This window comes from Rhinolophus sinicus, chromosome 6, assembly GCF_057876585.1.
Source record: "Rhinolophus sinicus isolate RSI-liver-muscle chromosome 6, RSI-T2T, whole genome shotgun sequence".
NCBI lineage: Eukaryota > Metazoa > Chordata > Mammalia > Chiroptera > Rhinolophidae > Rhinolophus > Rhinolophus sinicus.
In genome coordinates this window covers 16,730,901-16,754,636 of record NC_142506.1, presented here as the reverse complement: position 1 = coordinate 16,754,636, position 23,736 = coordinate 16,730,901, and the positions used below count along the sequence as shown (strand labels likewise).

The window sequence follows — 23,736 nt, the reverse complement described above, 5'->3', positions numbered from 1 at the left end:
CGCGTACGTCACGGTGGGCGGAAGTCACGGGCGCTGTTTTGAAATCAGGCCGCCGGCGTCTTACAAGGTCTCACGCGGAGCCCGACAGCAGCCCCAGGCCGGGAGGACCCCCTGACGCCTCGTTACAGACCCCGCGGGCCTGAGGCCACAGCCGCAGCATGTCGACCCCTCCGTTGGCGGCGTCGGGGATGGCCCCCGGGCCCTTCGCGGGGCCGCAGGCTCAGCAGGCCGCCCGGGAGGTCAACACGGCGTCGCTCTGCAGGATCGGGCAGGAGACTGTGCAGGACATCGTATACCGCACCATGGAGATCTTCCAGCTCTTGAGAAACATGCAGGTGTGAAGCAGGGCGGGCGCCTCGCCTGTGATGCGTGGAGAAATCGGGATGCGTCTGCGAGGGACAGGGGCTCTGGTTTGGTCGTTACGCGGGGTCCTGGGGCGTCAGCGGGGCTGCCCTGGGCAAACCTCAAGTATGGGGTCGACCTCATTTCCATTGGAAGTGTTCGTCACTGATGTGTCTGTCCCCAAGAGTCTGCCATGTAAGGGCAGTGTTTTCCAGACCGGATTTCTGGACGATGGGAGCCACATTTTCTAGATTCGAGCGGGTTCCCTGGTTACTAGGCAAACTCTTGTACCTTTCAAGGTAAATGTGGGCCTCCATCCACTATCCTCTTTTGACTATTTTAACTTTGATCTCATCTGTTTGCAGTAAAATACTTTCTGAGAGTCTGAGTGAAAATTAAGATTCTGCCCACCATTTTTGTTAAACAGCTTTATTTGGGTATCAGTAACACAGTATAAAATGGTATATACTTGTGAAACCGTCATCCATCACCCCAAAAAGTTTCTTCATGCCCCTTTGAAATCTTTACTTCCGGCCTTTTATCCACAGGCAAACTCTGATTTGCTTTCTGGCGCCATAAATTAGTTTGCATTTTCTAGAGTTTCATATAAATGGAATCATACACTGTGTAATCTTTCTTTTTTTTGGTCTGGTTCCCTTCACTTACCATGTATGCGGTAATTCCTTTTATTGTTTTATAGTGTTCCATTGTATGAATATATCGCGATTTGGGTTGATGGTCATTTGGGTCGTTCCTCTTTTGGAGCCATTATAAAAATGCTGCTATGTGGGTTCACCTACAAATAAATATTCTTATGAACGTGTTTCATTTCTCTTGAGTAGACAGATGCCTAGCAGTGGAATTGCTGGATCACATGGTAAATGTTCACCAAATTAAGAAACTTCCAAAGTGGCTGCACCATTTTACATTCCCATCAGCAGTGTTTGCGGATTCTATTCTAGTTACTCCTCATTCTCCTCAGCACTTGTTATTGGGGGGTGTTTTGTTTTTTTTTGCTTGCAGATACTTTCTTACTTTCTCCAAGTCTTTGGTTTGTCTTTTAATTCTTTTCACATTGCCTTTGGAAGAACAGACATTTTAACTTTTGATGAAATGCAACTTACTGATTTGTGCTTTTACAGATTTTGTTTTTGGTGTTGTACCTAAGAAATTTCTGTTTAATCAAAGGTGACAAAGATTTTCTCCTATATTTTCTTCTGGAAGTTTCATAGTTTTATATTTCATATTTAGGTCTATGATCCATGTTGACTTAACTTTTTTTCATATAATGATAGGAGTGCATCCAAGTGCATTTTTTTCATTTGGATACCCAGTTGTTCCAGCACCATTTTGCTACCCCATATTTTACTGGCTTGCTCATCTTACTACTACATGGTGTGGATATCATTCTCGTTTTATGGATGAGGCTTCTGTGTTTCTGAGAGGTAAAGTGACTTGCCCAAAGCTAGTCAGAGTAAATTTGAAATCAGGTCTTCAGACTTTTACAATACTTACTTCTATGGGTATACCAGAGTAGTTTACTGCTTTTTTTTCCTTTTTGTTTTTGTTTTTTAAGTTATTGAGATTTTTTTCTCCTGATTTTAAAAGTAATTCAATTGTGTAGAAATCTTTTAAGACCATGTCAGTAAGCCAGTATGAAACAATACAAAGGGAATCTAAGAGAAGATATGATCGTTGGCAATTACTTTAAAAATTAATAGATTAGTATCTAAAATGAGTAAAGTATGGATTAAATGATCTCAGAATTGAACAAATACAGTTGATCCTGAACTACATTGGAGTTAGGGGTGCCCACAACCCACACAGTCAAAAATCCGAATATGACTTATGTCTGCCTTCCACATACATGGATTCCCAAAAGCCACCTGAAAATTTACTTCTTTACTTTTAACATTCTGTATGAATTAGGACTGGAGAACTAACAGCTAATATTTACTAAGTACTCCCCTTGGTCAGGTACACTGTTGTCAGAGCAGTTCTAAGGAGTATTTTTATCCCTACTTTACAGCTAAGAAAACTGAGGCTTAAAGAGAATTTATTCAACATCACACATGACTAGTAGCTCTTCCTATTAATCTCTTAAAGTACTAATTTGCTGTCAAACAATTTTTAGTACTAAAACAGATAAAATAAATATCCATGACCTGCACAGAAAGAACTAAAACGTTTTCCAAAAAGTATTACCAATAACTGGATTACATGTGAACATCTGTACAAAACCAATCTGTGATAGTTATTTCTTTGTGGCTCTTTTAAGTGTGAGTTCTGTGGTTTAACTCATCTAAGACCCTTTGGGGCATATTACAATTGGCTGAAACCGAAACACCAGTGTCCATCATTTCCAGAAAGCTAGAAGTAGTGGTACAAACGGGACTACATATTAGGTATTTACTAATTCGTTTTATAAAGTATCCAAATTTCAAAAATTATCTTCTATATTACGAATCAGGAAAGATCAAGTACCATAAATACAAACTACTAAGATTATTTCTAAGCATTTGTTTTAGAGAAATGGTTCTTTATTTATTAGGTGTCCTTTAGCCTCTTGAGACTCAGATGAAACTATGGATTCTCTTCTGAGAAAAATGCACATACATAATAGGTTGGTGCAAAAGTAATTGCGGTTTTTGCAATTGTTTTTAACATTTTAAACCACAGTTACTTTTGCACCAACCTAATACATTTTGACTAAAGTTTCAGGGAATGATTAATGGATGTCTCCCTAAGGATCTCTAGATCCCAGGTTAAGAGTCCCTGCGTTGGAGCACTTGCGATCTTGCTCCCTGTTATATGTCATCAGTTTGGCTCACATAAACGCTTATAAAAATTATCTGAACAATAGAAAAAGATTCCCTGCATAAGAAAGTATTGCTTTGGTTCTATTTATTATCCTTTACATCTTTAAAACAATTTTTTGAATATATATTATAATTCAGAAATAAAAAAGGACTTATGGGGAACATTCTCTCCCTCCCTATCTGCTAGCTCTCTAACCCTTCTCCACAAGAAATCATTGTTAATGACTTTTATTACTTTTCTTGTGTATCCTTCCAGATAGTCTATGCATATTTAAGCAAATGTGTATGTATATTTCATTTTCCTCCCTTTTGCACAGATGGTAGTATGTTATACACAACATTTTGTGCCTTGCTTTTTTTATTTGGTATATTTTGGAGTTTATTCATATCCCCACAGAAAATACTTCCTTCTCCTTTTGAAGTGTATACTAATTCACTGCATGAGCATACTGTGATTTATTTAACCAGTTCTCTAGTGAAGGACATTTAGGTTGCTTTTACTCTTTGGCTATTATGCTACAGCGAATAACCTCCTACATAAACGTGCAGGTATACCTGTAGGGTAAGTTCTTAGATGGCTATGCGCTTCTATAATTAGATATATTTTGATGAATTACCCTCCGTGGGGGTTGTACCAGTTTATGCTACCATGTCCTGACCAAGACCGACAACTGGGCTTTAACACAGTGAGTTATATTTTTGGATCTTTGATCATTTCATGGGTGAAAAAAATCTCCATTTCTCCTAGTTTAAATGAGTTTGAGCATCTCTTGATCTATTTATGAATCATACACATTTCCTTTAGTTTCATTTTTACAGTTAAAACTTTGATATGGAATTTCATATAGAATTTATCCTAGAATCAAGTGTGAAGTATGGCTCCAGCCTTAGTTTTTCCAAAATGTTAACTGAATAATTCATTTCCTCCTCCATTGATTTCAGATGCTGCTTTAGACAAATGAGTCTGTTTCTGCATGTTGTGTTCTATTCCACTTAGCTACCTGTCTCATGTTGTAAAGCCAAACATATTTATTGATGCTCTATACTGTGTTTACACTTGTTTTTCAGAATTGCCTTGGCTATTCTTGCTTATTCTTCACTTGTACTTTAGAATGAGCTTGTTTAATTCTGAGAAAAACCTGTTCACATTCTTTAAAACTTTTTTTTCAGCTACAGTTGACATTCAATATTATTTTATATTAGTACAGCACAGTGGTTAGACATTTATATAATTTATGCAGTGATCCCCCCAATTAGTCTGGTACCCCTCTGGCACTATACACAGTTGTTGCAACATTTTGTCGCAATGGTAAGATTTCATTCTTTTTATGGCTGAGCAATATTCCATTGTATATATGTACCATTTCTTCTTTTCCCCTAATACAAAATTATTTTTTATTAAATTTATTGGGATGGCATTGGTTAATAAAATTATATAGGTTTTAAGCATACAATTCTATAATACATCTGTATATTGCATTGTGTGTTCACCACCCAAAGTCGAATCTCCTTCCGTCACTATATATTTGACCCCCTTTACCCTCTTCTACCATCCCCCCTGCCTCCTTACTCTTACTCTGGTAACCACTAATCTGTTGTCTGTGTCTTTGAGTTGTGTTTGTTTTTTTGTCATGTTTGTTGCTTTCAGTTTTAGTTGTACATCCCACATATGAATGAAATCATAATGGTTCTTGACTTTTTCTCTCTGACTTTTTCCTGACGTTTTTGCTTAGCATGATAATCTCAAGATCCATCCATGTTGTCGCAAATGGCAGTATTTCATCTTTTCTTATGGCTGAATAATACCCTATTTTATATACGTACCACATCTTCTTTATCCATTCATCTATCAAAGGACACTCAGTTGTTTCCATGTCTTGACCACTGTGAATAATGCTGTAGTGAACATAGAGATACATATATCTTTATGGATATATGTTTTCAGATTCTTTGGGTAGGTAGCCAGAGGAAGGACTGTGGGTCATATGGTAATTCTATTCTTAATTTTTTGAGGAACCTCTACACTGCCTTCCATCGTGGCTGTACCAATTTACATTCCCACCAGCAGTATATGAGGATTCCTTTTTCTCTGCAGCCTTTCCAACACTTGTTATTATTTGTCTTGTTGATAAGAGCCATTCTTACAGGTGTGAGGTTATATCTCATTGTGGTTTTGATTTGCATTTCCCTAATAGATAGTGAAGTTGAGTGTCTTCTCATATGTCTGTTTGCAGTTTGTACGTCTTTTTGGGAGAAGCGTCTATTCAGGTGCTCCACCCATTTTTTAATTTGATTGTTTGTTTTTTCGTTGTTGAGTTGTACAAGTTCTTTATATATTTTGGATATTAGCCCCTTATCGGAAGGTGTTGTTTGCAAATATCTTCTCCCATTCGGTTGGTTGCCTCTTTGTTTTGTTGATGGTTTCTTTTGCTGTGCAGAAGCTTTTAAGTTTGATATAGTCCCATTCATTTATTTTTGCTTTTACTTCCCCTGCCTTTGAGGTCAAATTCATAGGTTCATTTAACTTAGATCTGACATCAGTATTATATTGAGTCTTACTAACCAAGAACATGGATTATCCTTCTTTGTATCCCTGTGGAATATTCGAAGTTTTCATTTTTATCTTGGAATTTTTAAAGTTTATTTCTAGATATTTTATCTTTATTGTTGCTATTGTAAATGGGATCTTTTTCCTTTCTCATTTTCTTTTGTTTCTTTTTATATGTGAAAGCAAAGCTGTTGTTTTCCTCTGTATTAATTTTGTACCCATCTCCTTCTTGAATTCTTTTATTGATAATAACCCTTTATCATATCATCTGTAGAGATGTTTATACCACTTCCTTTTTAATGTTTCAACTTTGTTTTGCTCTTCCCCTCTAACTGCATTGGTTAGTGCCTCCAGCACAGTGTCCACTAGAGTTAGAGTCTTAGACAGAAATCCTGTTCTGTTCCTGACTTCAGTGAGAATGATTTTAATGTTTCCACATTAATTATGGTGCTGACTTTTTAACCGAAACAAATCTATTTGTTTTAGCAGTACATGTTGAATTTAGTTGAATGCCTTTTTGGTGCTAGTGGTATGGTCCTGTATTTACCGATCTTCATCAGTATTCAGAGTGAGATGACTGTTGATGAGCTTTTCAGCTTAATATCTACACCAGTGCATACCAAAGGGTATAGGAAACTGATCTGTCTCCCATGTTTCTAGAACAGTGCTTGACACATGAAAAATGTGCAATAATATTTGGAATTAGTTAATTGTTCCCTTCTTTGAGAAGTGATGTTGTATATGAAAACTAATACCCAAACTCACCAAGTAGGTGAATTAGAGGAAGGTGATTCTTTGCATTTCAAAAGGATTTTGTTTTCCTTTATGAAAAGATTTACTGAGAGTCCTTTTACATTACACAGACTTCTAAGTGAATTTTAAGTGTAGATTTATGGATAAAATAACTCACCAAAGTAAAATAATTCAGACTGTATTTCAGAACCTTCTGTTTGTGTGTACTGCATTAAATACAGTGATACAAATGTGAGTAAGTTCCAGTTTTCACTAAGTAGAGAATATGGGCAAAGTATTAAACCAGTAAACACCATAATAAAAGTACAGAGTGCTTCTGTATGTAAGATACAATCATTATATTCCTTATTATCACCCAAATAGGAAAGTAGGGATCCTTTGAAATGTTTCTCTGATTGTTAGTGTCTGTGAAAATTCATAAATTGGAAAAGTAAAGAGGAGAAATCCTACATTGTATTGGGTGGGTTGAACTTTTAATGCCTTTCCCCTTTTGACTGTTTTGACTAATTCAGCCTGTGGAATTTTATCACATTTCTTTGAGATATTGCACTCAGAATGTTTTCATGCTTGAGAATTTCTGAAAATCCTAACAATATCTCATTTCAAATAATTTCAGAGGATCCATCTCCTTATCTTATAAACCATTACATTATAGGAAATTTGGAAGTGAGAAAAGATAAATTATTCAAGTCGATCTCTCTGTTTCTTTCATCAATATAATCCTTTCCAGTCTTTTCCGTGTTTATGGTTTTACCTACTTATAATGATAGTGTTTCTGTTTTCTTTTTCCTCAGAACATTGTATCATGCACTTTTTTTTTTTTTTTGCATTTTTATTTTATCTGTTGAAAAAAGAAAAGAAAATGAACTGAGGTTTAGAAAGATTGGACTGATCTAGCTATTAGACAGTGGTTAGTTTTGTCACTTTAATCCCCAAGATAAGTATACGGGAAAGTGCTTATAAGGAAAGTGTACCTTGTATATTAGAAAACTTGGTGTGATGTTATTTCTGATGTTAGCGTGATTTCACAGATCAGCTTGTGGAAATAAAATGTAGACGTACAGAGAAAGGCAGATTTCGTTCATGAGTTTCAGCAAGGCACAGAAAGTACAAATTTAGTTATAAGATCTAAAGAAGTAATAGTCAATTTCCATTTATCTGTGATTTTTATCATCACTTCAATATATAAGATTTGGCTTCTTTTGATAAAAATTCCTGATGTAAAATGTATAAGCGTGCAAGACAGAGTTGTGATCATAGCATTACTTGGAAGAATGATGTTCAAGGCAGATTGATTTGCACCTGTACCTCTTGCTTTATATTTGCTTTGGGGACAGGTGTATATTTTAATGTGTTCCTTGAACATCTTAATTATCTTACCAGTTAAGGTATTTTGAGATTATTTTGCAATCATAGTATTATTTTTCTTCTGAAAATGTCCTGTTTTCATTTTTTTGTTGTATTTTATTTTTAACTTCCTGGTTGAGTTCAGCAGCTTGCTGCCTCTATAATAAATTAGTAAGTAATATTAAAATTGTACATTCTTTTTAAAGTTATAATATACTTCAAAAATTAGAGGGGAAAAATATTTCACCTGGTCAGAGGAGCTTATCAGAAAGTTTTTTCTAGGTGTGTTTTACAGCACTGACTATGCCAAAGAGCTAGGAAATGAACAGATGTTCCGCTTAAATGCTGAACATTGTACTTGATTAACTGTTAGGAACCGTTTGTGTTTACATAGTGCTTAAAAATTGGTTTTTTAGCTTTAGTTATACAAAATCTTGATTTGCATTACTTTATATTTCTATTGTTTTGTCTGATCAGCTGCCCAATGGTGTCACGTACCACACGGGAACATACCAAGACCGGTTAGCAAAGCTGCAGGATCATCTTCGCCAACTTTCTATTCTCTTCCGGAAGCTGAGACTGGTCTATGACAAATGCAATGAAAACTGCGGAGGGATGGATCCCATTCCAGTAGAGGCAAGTTTTAGTGGTAGAGGGAGGATGAATGTGAGATGTAAGATAAACTTGAGACTTTTGTAATTTCTTTCCCTTCTCACATTCTCCTATTTTTGCAATATTTCCAGATTTTAAATGTGATATATAGATAGATATCTGTATATCTATATCTATCTATATGGCTATATATATATTTAGTACTATATTTTTCATGTTAATAATTTCCTATAGACTTTAACATCCAGGTTTATTAGTGAATTTTTGTTGTTGGGAGGAGAGGGTTGTCTGTGGCAGTTTCTATCATTGTTGTCAGTGTCTCCTTTTAATTAAATCCATGCATGCTTTTTGATAGTAGTTTTAATAGTATTGTAAAATACTTTAAAAATAGTTTTTATGTAAGTTCTTTATGGATAAAGGTTAAATTTCATTATTATTAACTTAGATTAGCTTAGTGGAATCACTCTAGTTTTAAAATATTTTCTTTAAATTTAATCTCGGATTATAGATATATTTTAGTTAATTAGGTGTATATTTTTATAGGTGGCCCTTTCCTGTTGACCAGTTATATCTCTGCCACCAAAGGTAGCTGGGAAGGTTTGGATATTCTCTCACTACATACAAAGAACAATTTCATATGATCAGTGCTTCCCTTTTGAGTGATAAGCATGTAAGGGATGAACAAAGAAAGAGTAAACTCAACACTTCCAAAAAGAAGTGGTCAAAGATGTGGGAAAAGATCAGAAACGTGGTTGATATTGTCAGATGCTGCAAAGAAGTCAAGGAAAATAAGGAATGAAAACTGTCCAGTCGATTTTGTTGGAGGAAAATTGTTGCTATATTTGAGCAAAGCTTCAGTGAAATGGTAGCAACAAGAAATCAGGTCACAGTGAGTTGAAGATTTAAACAGGAAATAAGGCACTGGAGCCAGCAAGTGGGTATGCATCATTCAAGAAGCTTAGATAAAAAGCAAGGGAGGAAAGCAGTACCTGGAAGGAGGGATGGAGTCAGGGTTTTTTGTTTGGTTTTGTTTTCCCCTCCAAATGAGAGACTGAAATATGTTTAGATGATAAAGGAAGAAAACAGTAGGGAAACGTTGGAGGCAGGGAAATAAATAATGAAGACTGGAGGGCAGAGGAATCAGAGCACAGGATGGAGATTATCATCTTCAGGAGGAAGCATGACTGCATTAGAGAGGAAAGGAAGAACACGGTTGTGGATGAGGGCAAGTTTGTATTTGTCCCAGGAATGTGAGGAAGTTGGGTCAGAGGACTCCTGGTTGTACCAGTTATTTACCTCTGGCCTGTTGCTACATTGGTAATGTAGATGATTCCTGAAGTCTGTCACATCTACAAGGGCTTCATCAAATAAACTTCATCACAAATTATACATATTTAATTATAATTCTGCTAGAAATTACACTGTTATATGAATTTTTTCCTCCTACAAAAAAGGCAGGCTTTCCCCCAAATAAAAGAAGTTGCGACATCTAGGAATTTGCATATACTGCCCTGAGGTTCTAGACAGCAAGTAAACGACATTTATATAATAATGCACATCCATGAAGTTCCTTTCTAGTGTAGATGAGTGCAAAACTATTCTATCTCAATAGACTATGAATTTCTTAGGTGTGGGAATCACATCTTATTTGTCATTATTTTTGTAGTGTCTTCCCCAGTGTCTGGCAATTAAATATTTGCTGATTGAATGAGTAGGCTATTACTTACTTGTATGTGACAACTAGTGTTATAAGGGCTATTTTGCAAAAGAAACCTGCAAAACTAATGTATAGAATGCACTGAAATGATAAACTTCTAAAGTTGTTACTTTAGACCATCGAAATTGAAATTTATGTTTATACTATTAGAAGTATAAAAACTGACTTTAATCTTACTCATCTATACCAGTGTAATTGGACCTTTTATATCATATTTTTGACTTTTAACTTGTTTGTCACACCCAGCAACTTATTCCATACGTGGAAGAAGACAGCTCAAAGAATGACGATCGGGCTGGCCCACCGCGATTTGCTAGTGAAGAGAGGCGAGAAATTGCCGAAGTAAATAAAGTGAGTCATTAGTCTGTACATTTTCTATTTCAGAATTATTGATAACATTTACAAGGGAGTCTAAAAACATAATTTGAATTATAGAATTACATGAAGTGGTTTCTGTGGCAAATTTAACTCAGAGTACAACCAAGAACTGAAAGGTAAGCAGAAATGTCATCCGAATAGTCAGAAGAGAGATCGCAGAATTCATGCAATAAAGCTCTTAGAAAAGCTTCATAGGCACTCCGTCACAACCCATTTCTTTACCCATTTACTTTTTTCTTTTCTAGGCAAAACTCTAGCCTCTAGCTCCCAGCATATTCCGAGCAACAAATTATAAAAATTTACAAATAGGAAATGTGACTGTCTCAACACCTGAATAAAATTGAGAAAGTTATCAAAGCATTACCCTACAGTACCTACTCCCTCCCCCCAAAAGTTCCGAAACTAAATGTATTTATTGCTGAATACTTTGAAAAGTTCAGAAGATGTTCATATAGTTGAGAAATAGGGAAAGCTGTCAGTTCATTCTATGATGGAAACAAAACCCAAGCTTACCAAAATCTTACCAGTAGCACAATAAATAAAACTACCAATTTCATAAATCCTCCCTACCCGTCCCACTCCTAAAATTTTAATTCCAATTAGAAGTCAACAGGGTATTAACAATCCACCACAAAGAGGATTTTCTAAAGTGTATATGAGGATAATTCAATTTATATACATAATACATAATATTGTAAAAAAAAAAAAATTTTCTCAGATCTAAAAGACATTTGATAAAATTTAAATGTTGCTGATTTAAAGAATATTCAAAACTATTAACAGTTTTTTTAGTCTTTATTTCTGATAAACAACCAACATTTTTCATACTTTTTAAGGCATAAAATGCCTTACACCACTATGTTTAGTATTATTTTAGAAATTATAGATAGCACAAAAAGATACAAAATAGAGATAAACTTTAGGAAACAGGAATTATAATATGTACAAGCTTGTTAAATTTGTTAAGCTTGTACATAGTATAACTCAAACTGCTTAAGCTCAAAGAAACTCAGTTAATAAACAACTAGAATCAATAAGAGTTCAATAAAACTAAAAAGGCTTAATATAAGATTGATGCAGTTCTCTTATAATGCTTAAACCAATTATGTTATAAGAACATATTCACAATTGCAACAACAAATATTAAGTAGTTAGGAATCATCTCAATGATATATGTACTAAACTTACTCAGATACATAAAAGAAGTTTATAATAATTAAAAGTTCTTATAAAGTTCTTATGTGGCCAATAAATATCCTTAAAATGCCATCTTGATTATTTTATATCTTTAATATAGTAACAATCCAAATCTAACTAGGTATTTGAAAGTACACAAACATGAGGCTTTAGTGTAATACTAATCAAAAAACAAATCCAAATAAAATCCAGATGGGAATTTTTTTCTTTTGAGTGTACTGCAATATCAAAGAAAATACTAATAGGAGTAATGAAACAGCAATCTTTGCTTTAAAAATTAAACATAATATGAAGCACAGTATAAAAACAATAATTGTGAAATACAGGCATAAGAATAGAAAGATTAGTAAAATAGCCAGGAAAGTAGTCTTGCTATTGTGTATGAGAATTTAATATGACAGAGAGGAAATTTAGTCTTAAAATTAGAAACTTTGGGAGAAAATTAAGCTAGTTTTTATATTGCATCATATGTCAAAATGAATGTCAGAGTTGAAAAATAAGAACTGTAAAACAAAATACTGGAAAATTAAAAGAAAGATATATATTAAAACTAAGGAGAAAGGAAAAAGATGTTTAGATTTTATAAAATAAAACTAACTTTTTTTAAAAAAAGGAGAAATACAAATTAAGACTATTTCTAGCAAATGTGACAGTAATGAATGAGCATAAAGAAATCATAGTAGGAAATTAGTAGGGAATGAGGAGGGGATTGGGAACTTTAAATTTCTTTTTTTTTTTTTAATTTATTGGGGTGACAATTGTTAGTAAAATTACATAGATTTCAGGTGTACAATTCTGTATTACATCATCTATAAATCCCACTGTGTGTTCATCACCCAGAGTCAGTTCTCCTTCCATCACCATATATTTGATCCCCCTTACCCTCATCTCCCTCTGGTAACCACTAAACTATTGTCTGTGTCTATGAGTTTCTGTTTCTCATTTGTTTGTCTTGTTCTTTTGTTGTTTTTGGTTTATATACCACATTATCAGTGAAATCACATGGTTCTCTGCTTTTTCTGTCTGACTTATTTCGCTCAGCATTACACTCTCACGATCCATCCATGTTGTCACAAATGTTCCTATATCATCTTTTCTTACTGCCGAATAGTATTCCATTGTGTATATATACCAACTTTAAATTTCGATCGTGAAGAATAAGTGATGTTTGGTAGTCCAGAGATGAGGCATTGATTTATTAAGAAGTGTTGTGTTTCTGTTGGTAATCTATGTATTAATTCACAATAAATGTGTTCTATTTATTTTTCTTTTCTGTAATAAGGATATTTCTTTATAAAATACAGTGAAATGTATATAAATAAAACACCATTGTAATAATAACTTTCATTTCAAGTACTACATGTGACATATAGTTCTCTACCATAGATTTTATGATATTAAAAAAAATACTTGTGCAAATTCAGAAAGATAAAATTTTTCTAAATATGTTTCATTTCACTTTTTGTTTCTCTAAGTTCCCCTTTTTATCCCATTTAATGTCTTAGAAATAACTTACTCTTGATTATTTTTTAAAAGACCTTTCATATAATTAGAATATCATTATACTTTGACAGTGTGTAATCAGGAAAATCTCACTACCAAAAAACTATTAGAAATAAACAAAGTTGCTGGATATAAAATCAATATACAAAAATCTGTTGCATTTCTATATACTAACAACAAAATATAAGAGAAATGAAGAAAACAATCCCATTTATAATTGCAACAAAAATAATGAAATACCTAGGAATAAACTTAAAGGAGGTGAAGAACCTGAACACTGAAAACTACAAGACACTTGAAAAATACTGAAGAACACAAAGAAATGAAAAGATACTCTGTGTGCAAGGACTGGAAGAATTGCTAAAATGTCCATATTACCTACAGCAATCTACAGATTTAATGCAATCCCTATCAATATCCCAATGGCATTTTTTCACAGAAATAAAACAAAAAAATCCTCAAATTTGAATGGTACCACAAAAGACTGCAAATAGCCAAAACAATGCTAAGAAAAAAGAACAAAGCTAGAGGTCTCATACTCCCTGACTTCAAACTAAACAAATCAAAACAGTATGGTGTTGGCAGAAAAACAGCCACACAGACCAATGGAATAGAATTGAGAGTCCAGAAATAAACCCACACATATATGGACAACTAATTTTTGATGCAAGAGCCAAGAACATACAATGTAGAAAGGAAAGCCTCTTTAATAAATGGTGTTGAACATTGGACAGCCACATGCAAAAGAATGAAACTAGACTACTTAGACTATCAAACACTATACACAAAAATTAACTCAAAATGAATTAAAGACATGAATTTAAGACCTGAAACAGTAAAATACATAGAAGAAAACACAGGCACTAAACTTATGGAACTTGGTCTCAGAGGGGTTTTTGTGAATTTGACCCCAAAGGCCAGGGAAGTAAAAACAAAACATAAATGAATGAAACTACATCAAACTGAAAAGCTTCTGCACAGCAAAGAAACTATCAACAAAACAAAAAGGCAACAACCGAATGAGAGAAGATACCTGCAAATGCTACCTCCAATAAGGAGTTAATATCCAAATTATATAAAAAACTCAATAACAAGAAAACAATCAGATTAAAAATTGGAAGAGGACCTGAATGGACACTTTTCCAAGGAAGACGTATAAGTGGCCAACAGACATATGAAAAGATGCTCAACTTCACTATCTATCAGGGAAATGCAAATCAAAACCACAGTGAGATACACCACGCACTCACTAGAATGGCTACTGTTGAAAATACACTAACAAGTGGTAGAGAGGATGTGGAGAAAAGGCAGCCCTTGTACCCTGTTGGTGGGAATGTAAATTAGTGCAGCCACTATGGAAAACAGTATGGATGTTTCTCCAAAGATTAAGAATAAAACTACCATATGATCTAGCAATTCCTCTTCTGGGTATTTACCCAAAAAATATGAAAACATTTGTTCGTAAAGATTTATGTTTCCCTATGTTCATTGCAACATTATTTATAACCACCAAGACATGGAAACAACCTAAGTGTCCATTGATGGATGACTGGATAAAGATGATGTGATACATATTTACAGTGGAATATTACTCAGCCATAAAAATGCACAGTATTTCCATTTGTGACAACATGGATGGATCTTGAGAGTATTATGCTAAGTGAAATAAAACAGATGGAAAAGGACAAAAAAATGATTTCATTAAAATGTGAAATATAAAACAAAAAGTAACAAACCAACTAACAAAACAGAAAAAAAACAAACTCACAGATACAGCCAACAGAATGGTGGTTAACAGAGGGGAAAGAGATTGGGAGAAAGAGTGAGTGGGTAAAGGAGGTCAAATATATGGTAACAGGAGGAAACTAGACTAGGGTAGGGTGCACACAATAGAGTTCACAGATGTCAAATTATAATCTTTTATACCTGAAAATCACATGATATTCAATGTTTTAATAAATTTAAATTTATTTTACTATAAAAAATCTTATTTAATTTTTAAAAATCTCAATAAATTTAATTTAAAAAACCTTATTAGCTATTGAACTAGAATTTTGTGAACTTTAAGTGAAAGATATAACAGGTTCAAAGGATATGATGTATAAAAGAATTACTTTCTGTACATGAGGATTAGGTCTCTTACAGCCTCTCTCTCCCAGACCCACTTACATACTTCCTTTCCTCCAATCCTTTCAATGCAGTTATGTCATAACTGGGGTACAGTAAATGTGTTCATATTATTATGGTACATAAATATTGGTTATCGCTAAGCCACATAGTGAACTAGGGTTACATTTCCCTCGTTGAACAATTTTTTGTTTTCCTGAAATTAATTTCTATAGTTTTAAAATTTTTGGTTAGTTCTTTCTGCATCGGTGGCAGCATCTCAGTACTGTTTTCCAACTTTCCACAAAGTAAAACGGATCAGGCAATTTATTGGTTCTTTTCCCCCCTAGAGTCCTCTATCTTCTTGCTAAGTCTGGATTAAGTACTCTCTAGGCCTGCTATTCAGCTATTTTCCTGAGGTTTTCCTTCACCTCTTCTGTTGGTTTCACTCTTGACTCAATCTCTTATCTTCCTCTTTTCTTGGTTTACTGCCTCACTGGTGAAGTACATATGTCAGTGGTTTCTTTAGAAGAAATGCAAAGACTTAAATTTTTAGCCTTCACGTAGCTGTCCAGCTGATAGCTTAGCTGGCTATAAAATTCTATTTTAAATTATTTTCCTTCAGAAATTTCAAGGTATTCTAATCTTCTAGTACAGGATTTGGCAGACTTTAAAGGACCAGATGAGAAATATTTTAGACTTTGTGGTACACACATGGTCTTTGTTGCAATGTGAAAATAATCCTTACCTCACGGGCCTTAGAACAACAGGTCATGTGTCACAGTTTGCCAACCCCTGTCTGTGTAGTTCTTTTGTCTTTCTAGATGGAGGCTCTAAAAGATCTGGTGAGCATTTGATGCTTAAACATGAGCCACTCATATTTAAGAGTGAGACACTAGAAAGCTAATCAGAGACTTGTGAGTTAGTTTTGTCATACCAAGATTAGGAAGCAAGTTGGCTTTTTTCTTTGGGGAACTCCCAACTATCAGTTTCCAAGATTTTTTTTTTTTTAAATGGCTATTCAGTTTCTTCAGAGAAGATTCCAGTGATCTACATAGAGAGTCTCTTGTCTTCTTGCCTTCTGCTGTGTAGGTAGCCATGAATCCACAACTGTTCTTGTTCAGTTTCACAAGAAACAAACCTCCTAATTCCCTAGGAGGTGGGGCAGAGCATGGCGAGAGACTACGCAATCACCAGTTCTTTAGGTGTGGGAGTGAGCACCTGGGGCTCTCACTAGCCTCTGAAGTTTTTTCTGCTGTTCCTCCAGTTTTCATCCCTCAGCCTCACTTGGTGCCTTTGAGATGGCACCCGTTTCCCATCTTCCTGGAGGGTCAGCCCTATTTTCAGTGGCATGCCTCCTGCACCAGTTGGGTGCAGTTTCCTCCCCACTACAAGTCACTTACCACTCCCCTTCTACTTTTCACCTTAGTTTTCAATTAAACAGATTTAAAGTGCAGCCCTATATTTCTGTAGGAATTATTTTTTAAAAGAAAATTGAGAGGGAAAGTATGTTCTCTTGAGTAGCAGGGAAAGTGTTCATTTGATGGCCTCACAGCTTTTATTTCCTGGGACTTGTTAATATATTTTGAGACAGGACTGGAGAGTTAGGTGGCAAACAGGTAAAAGAAAAGGACTAAGATTTGTTTAACTGCTATTGAAATCCCTTAAAAAGAAGGCAGAAGGTAACAAATAGCTATAAACTAAGAAAAGTAGATTATTTGACCCAGAGAGGTTTTTAACTCATTCCTTAAATAAAACATAAATGTAACACATATTCTGACTGTTAACAAAGTTATCTTATGTATAATTAGTGCTTATGAACATATTTTATTTATACTTTACCTCCAACTTCTTCCAACTTTGTACCTCCCTTCTAGAATATAAAATTAAAATATGTAATTGAAAATCTTTAAAACACTGAGTAAGCTCATGATTAATTGATATATTTTTCTGCCTTAATGGCACACGCCTGAGAATGTTTCCGTGAAAAAATATGTTTATTTTCAATAGCCACCTACGGATGGTAAAATGTTACCCTGCTGTAATTATATAACCACACAGATGATATTAAAATGAAAGTTCAAATTAATTGATTTGATTTAATTTTCAACTACTTATATCTCTATTCATAAACTTTATGTTGTCTATTATTTTAATGCATTCTTTCCTGTTATGCAAAATTTTTAAAATAGTTATTAGGTAGTAGTAGAATTTTATGGTTCATAGCAATCTTAGCTAGTGACATATCAAAGTAATTTGCTATAGAATAATAAAATGAGTCATTTTTAAAAATAGTCATTTTTTTAAAATACTAGCAGACCATAATTAACTGGAAAACAAAAAAACAACATGCATCAAAATGATTTTTGTTGTTGTTTTTGGCTGTTTGTTTTTTCTCTTCTAGGCTTTTGGGAAGTTTTTGATTTGGCTTTTTGTTATTTTTCTGTTGCATATTAAAACATTCAGATATTTGGGAACCTGCTTTGTGCCAGGCTTTATTCTAAGTGCAGGAATTTCTGCCATGAACCAGACAGATGTGTTGTCTGTCACTGCTCACATTTCACAGGAGTGCATAGGTTTCTTATTTGAGGACATAGGTCTCTAATGGAAATAAAGCAGTACCCATTTCATGTACCCATTTCATGTTGTGATAGATATTTACCAAAACAAAAATATTGTGCCGTATTTTTAATATATTATCATTTGCTTATGTTAAATGATTAAGTTGTTTTATGGGTCTAATAGAATCAGTAATGAAATTATATTCTTGGCATTCAATTAAAAATACTCAGTTTTTTTACAATGCATATTTTAGTTCTTTTTATTCTAAATGGGCTTCATAAAATAAGTAGCTTTATATACCTCTCAGTTGACCCTCACTCAGTCATTTTCAAAATATTACTATATTGTTGTGTACTTGAAATGATATAGAACAACATATTGATGAGGTGTTTAATATTTAATCTATATGGTCTGTGGTTTCTAACAATGTATATACCACCTATGCTTACCACAGTGCCATGAAACTTTGGGGCATGAAATGTGTAATCAGCATTTGATATAAATCATCAGATGACAGAATGGCTTTTTTCAATCATCAGATATTTGGCTTATTTAAAGATATTTTTTCTTTTTTCCCCCATATTCTGGAATCCATAAGCCCTGATACCCAGGTAAAGGATGAACACTTGTTTGAGACTATATGTTTTAAGAACCTCACAATGAGTTCTATTTTGCTTTAAAACTATTCTGTTGATGGTAAAATGAAATTGAATGACGAATGTGGGTAGTTTTTACAGGCTTGATATATAATTCAGTCCCTGCCATTTAGAAATTAAAACATTTTTAACCAATTGTCATAGCCTTTGTATGAATATTAAATTACAGGCATGCACAAACCTAATTTTTTTAAGTATCTACTCTACTTACACATTCACCTGTTAATGGAACAAATTAGGCACAGCTGATGGATTTTGATAATAGCAGCTGTCAACCTCTGTTAAAATCAATCAGTGGTAAGACTGTATATATTAAGTTCTGTGTCACATCATGAAAATTTATTTACAGTTTAACCACTAATAAGCATAACTGTCAGCTTTGCTGTTGATAATTTCATGATGTGTTTTGGCTCTAGGTATTTTATTTGTATGCTAATTTTTTTTGTTTTTTTAATTTAAAACTTTGTGGCATCTTGGAGAAAAAACAGACCCAAGTGCTTTATAATAGACCACACTTAAATTTTCTTTTTTTTTTTTTTACTATTGCCTAGATTTGAATATTACCTTGAAAATATCCTACGTTTTTCAGTTCTCTTACTTTATTTTTTTAAGAATTAATGAGGCTATTTTTTTAAAACTAGTATATCAGAATTTATATTTCTAAGTGTGTATTCTTGAAAGTAGTCATATGGGTAAGCTATGCATTTATTCCACTGATGCAAGCATTGTGGCAGCCATCTGCAACCTGTTTTGATATTGATTTTAAAGTCTATTTTTAACCACCCAAGAATATAATTTCACCACTTCTAATTACTCCTTAATTTATACTGAAAATGTGATCACTGAGCTTATTTCACTGCCTTGGCCTTTGAATGGTTTTCAGCTGTTCCCAAAACTTAAATCCTCCCTCTGTCTTTTGCATGGACACAGATTTGTCACCATTGAAGTTCCTTAGGAGAAACCATCCCACACACTTGCCCAGTTAACCTTTTTCATTGCAGCTTAAATCACATTTCTTTTTCAAGAATTTTGATAGGTTCCATTACCCTCTACCAAGCCCAAATTTATCCTCCTTCCTCCCTTTGCTCACCACCAACTTTCCTAGACACCCACTCCGCAAACAATATTTTCGTTGTTTGCTGCCCCTACCAGTCTGAGGCAGCCTCTATCTTTTGGGGTTCCAGAGCCTCTGATATTTTCCCTCTGCTGTCTGCCTCACCAGGTGATAGTCTAGTCCTTCGGGCTTAATCTTCCTCCTACTTGATGTTGAATTTCTTCAAGGCAGGGGTTGTTTCTAATTCATTTTCCTTCCCTTTCAATACCAAACCCAGAGCCAATATTTATGGAACAGAATGTGTTACAGACTCAGAATCCCATTCCAACGAGATATACTGAAACTTTTTAAAGTGACATATTCAAGATAGAAGGTACTGATTAAAATAAGATTTTTTTTTTTAAATCAACTCACATTCTTTCTCTTCCTTTTATTCTCACTCAGTAGCTCTTCCCCACTTCCCTCTTAAAAATGGGAATTGAGTGGGGGATCGTGGTGGGGGAGGTCTCTCACAGCTGGAGGAGGGGCGGCTCAGTGGTAAGGGCAGCTGCCTTTGACCCATTTGGAAGCCATTCATTAGTTCACTAAACTAAACTTGCTGGTGTTCATCACATGTGTATGTGTAACTGACTGGCGTCTGACGTATGGGTGCACAGAAGTACAACTGGCAGGGGCCTCGCAGATTACATCATCCTGTTGCATTAACAAGAAAACTGAGGGTAAGGAATTTGTGATCAAACAGCAAGTTAGAGGCAACGTTAGAACCGGGAGTGAGGTTTCCAACCTCCCGATATAGTGCCTTTATTCTGATATTCCTGTTTCCGTGCTACCCCTCGTTGCTGACAGAAGTGTCAGTTTCTTGGTCTCAGACATGAAACAGACTTTATACATTTGTCATCTCACCCAGTTATCTGGGTCCACTTGGTTAGATAATACACACAACAGCTTAAATAACTACCATATACTTAACAGAAGAACACAGAAGATGGACCACCTAAAAACTGAACAAGGAGACTAATTAAAATATTGACAGCATCTTTACCCCAAAAGCAGTTCAAGTGAGCTGTATGGTACTGTATATCCTGTACACATGCCCTGTTATTATATGGTTATGTGTTACCTGTGCTGTGTTAATTCTCTTTTAAAATACTATGAATTAAGTTTAATTAATAAATATTGAAGTCTCTGTAAGTTGCTTTTCTGTTTTCCAATAAGAATTTCTTGGGCCTCTCTTTTAGCTACTTCCTGTACTTCTCTAACTCTAGGTAGAAGTAATATGAGCAAGTTAGTTAATCCTGATTTGCTCTTTAATGAATTCAAAATTAAGACTTTTTTAGGCCTCTTAATAATGAACTTGTACTACTTTATCTGGAGGAATTTTAATATAGTATCTTTAAAGTTACCTAATGAAATGTTATTTCCAATTGTAATGTTTCCAAAAGGTTACTGAAGAGTAATGATTATTATTATAATAGCTAGTGAACACTCTGACCAAAAGTTCTCTATTTTCATCGTGTTTTACCTAAGCAGACACTTGCCACATAGGATTTGGAGGAAGGATGCTCAAAAAGTTCATGAACTGTGGTCTAGTAGAAACCCAGTTATAGAGAGACAGAGACACAGGCCAGTGCATTCAGGATTTCCAGCAAATCTTAGTCGTGACAATTGCTACATCGGGACCGTGCCGTTTTACTTCAGTTTTCAGAATTATAAGTAGATCGCTTCCTGCTGTGGGCAAACAGTGACTTCTGCCAGTTTGGAAAGACCAGTTGCACCAGGCACTGCGTTTTTATTACACTGTGTTTTCTACGTTGACAGCTCATGCCTATGCCTACCAGTAACATTTGCTGGATGTTTGTGTATATGCCGGGCACAGTTCTACCACTTTACATGAACCAAATCTTTTAATCCTCATAACAGCTCTTATGAGGTCAGTTCAATTATTAACCCCATTTTCCTGATGCGGACACTGAGGCACAGAGCTGTACGTTATTTGTCCAGCATCACACGTTTATTTAGTGAAGGAGCTGAGAGAATCTGGCCCTAGAGATCGTATTCTTGACCATTTTGTTACACTGCCTCTTGGAAAACCTATAAACATAGGTTTTATAACAATTACATATTTAGCTTGTTTTTTCTGATGGTGGAAGTGGAACAGTAAAGAGAGGCAGGGGCTGGAGCCACGGATAGATCTCTGCGGGCTGAGTTAGAATTCAATTTGTCTGTCAGTGAATATCTGTGGCCAGAAAAGGATTGAGACCTTCTGCCTAAAGGAAATATTTAGCTTAATTTCTGTCTGGATCATTAGAGGCCTAACTTATGACATTTTAATCTTATAATTTCATGTCTATATTTCATTTTTTATATATTTTTTTGTTTCTACAGAAACTCAAACAGAAGAATCAACAGCTGAAGCAAATTATGGATCAATTACGAAATCTCATCTGGGATATAAATGCCATGTTGGCAATGAGAAACTAAACTGATATTTAAATTTCCTGCTTTACACATGTTATACCATTTTTTTCCCTCAAGTATTTTTTTCCCTTTGAACAAGATTATTTATCTGTTTTCATTCCAGTCACTAGAATTAAAGTTCCTATTTTTGCCTTGTGGTTTTAAATGAAAGGATTCATAGCAGTTTGTTTTAAGTTGTTGATTCTGTGAAAGATTATTGTAATAAACTTTGATTCGGTTTGTGTTTTGGTTAATCTTCGTGAATTGAATAACTTTTTCTAAAAGCAAAATAATTAAGTTTTGTAAATAAATTTCTAAATTTGATTGTGGTGATTTTACTCGTTTCATTACACTTTTAGGAGAAAATGAGAGGTGTAAACATTTTTGCAAATGAAAATATCATTGTGTGGTACGAATTAATTAAAATGTAACATGTAAGTTACCATTTCAGCTCAATTTTTTAAAAAATTCAGTATGAGTCCCAAACAAGTTAAAATGAGCAAACAGTTAACTTGTAATATTGCTGTAAGTAGATGAGGATTACTTTGATCCTGTTCTTCAAGTGTTTAGTCTTAACTGGAATGATCTGTCTCTAAAAGGAGAGAAGCACATACTCTGAGGACAGCACACACTGAAATCACGACTGCTTACTGGCTACCTGCTTTAGTCCAGGAAGCAATCCCCTCTCTGATTTTTCATACACACCCTAATCTCACGTACATTTTGGAAACAGTATATTTTTAAGAGTTTTAAGTGAGAAGGCTCTATAAGACAAGTGCTTCTGCAGACTTGTAGCTGGTCAACAGTAAGCTCTTTATAGGTCGCCCTCCAGGAGGAGCTGGTCTCTCAGATTATAAAGAAAGTATTCTCAGCTAAGGGAATCAGATTCTTCTCGGGAAGGACTATTCCAGCCTGCTCCAGAAGCCCCCTACCTATCTGGCCTGGAGGTTCTGACTCTATAAGAAACACTGCTGTTTGACTTCTCTTGTATATGGATAAAGTTTCTCTGGAAGCTTATACAAGAAACTACCGCTGCACGAGAAATGGTTGCCTCTGGGGAGGGGACCTGGGTGGTTGTATACCATTGGGTACCTTTGGAATTGTATAGCATGTGCAAATACTGCCTATTCAAAACACAGGTAAAATTTCATTTTAAGTTGTGCACTGTAGGTGGGAACACCTATAACAAGTGGCAGAATCACAAGAAGACAAGGCAAACCAGGCAGGAGTCTAGGCCCTCTGACTCCACTTGTCAGAGCAAGCTCTCCTGAGCAAACCCAGTGCGAGCTGGCTCAGGGAGCTGACTGCCCACAGTGGGAAGCACTGCAGTTACAAGGTGGAAGGTAAAGGTACATGAAGCTATGGCAGCGAGAAGAATTAGGACCAATAACCCCATCTACCCCGAGAGTCTGCAGTATGCAAGGGCATTCTCATTTATTTAGCCTGTCCCCAATTGGACACGCAGGATTTTTACAGGCGTTCACTACTACTACGCTCTTTGCACAGTAGATTGCTGGTTACTATTACAAATTGAATGTTAGGATATTGACAACTTCTACAGTAGTTATAAAAAAATGTTTTTTTTAATCACACAGTTCCTTAGATCTTTCGAGGTGCCACAAACTCACCTCTTGGAGGGAGTGTTGAAATGGCATCTTTTGGGCCTTGGGTCTATAGAGAATCTC

At 35.0% G+C, this 23,736-nt stretch overlaps 1 protein-coding gene across 2 annotated transcripts; it reads left to right on the top strand.

The window, feature by feature from the left end:
* On the top strand, window positions 1-22,375 carry MED30 (mediator complex subunit 30). 2 transcript variants are annotated; one of them, XM_088798973.1, is made up of 4 exons: window positions 1-335; window positions 8,287-8,445; window positions 10,385-10,489; window positions 10,574-10,621. In XM_088798973.1, exons 1-4 carry the CDS (start codon window positions 159-161, stop codon window positions 10,604-10,606), a joined length of 474 nt encoding a protein of 157 aa, XP_088655099.1. In that variant the 5' UTR covers window positions 1-158; the 3' UTR covers window positions 10,607-10,621. The 2 variants fall into 2 exon arrangements, with proteins under 2 accessions (XP_088655099.1, XP_019569936.1); XM_019714377.3 differs by lacking the exon at window positions 10,574-10,621 and adding an exon at window positions 21,980-22,375 and having other exon boundaries at window positions 3-335.
* The last annotated feature ends 1,361 nt before the right edge of the window (window positions 22,376-23,736 follow it).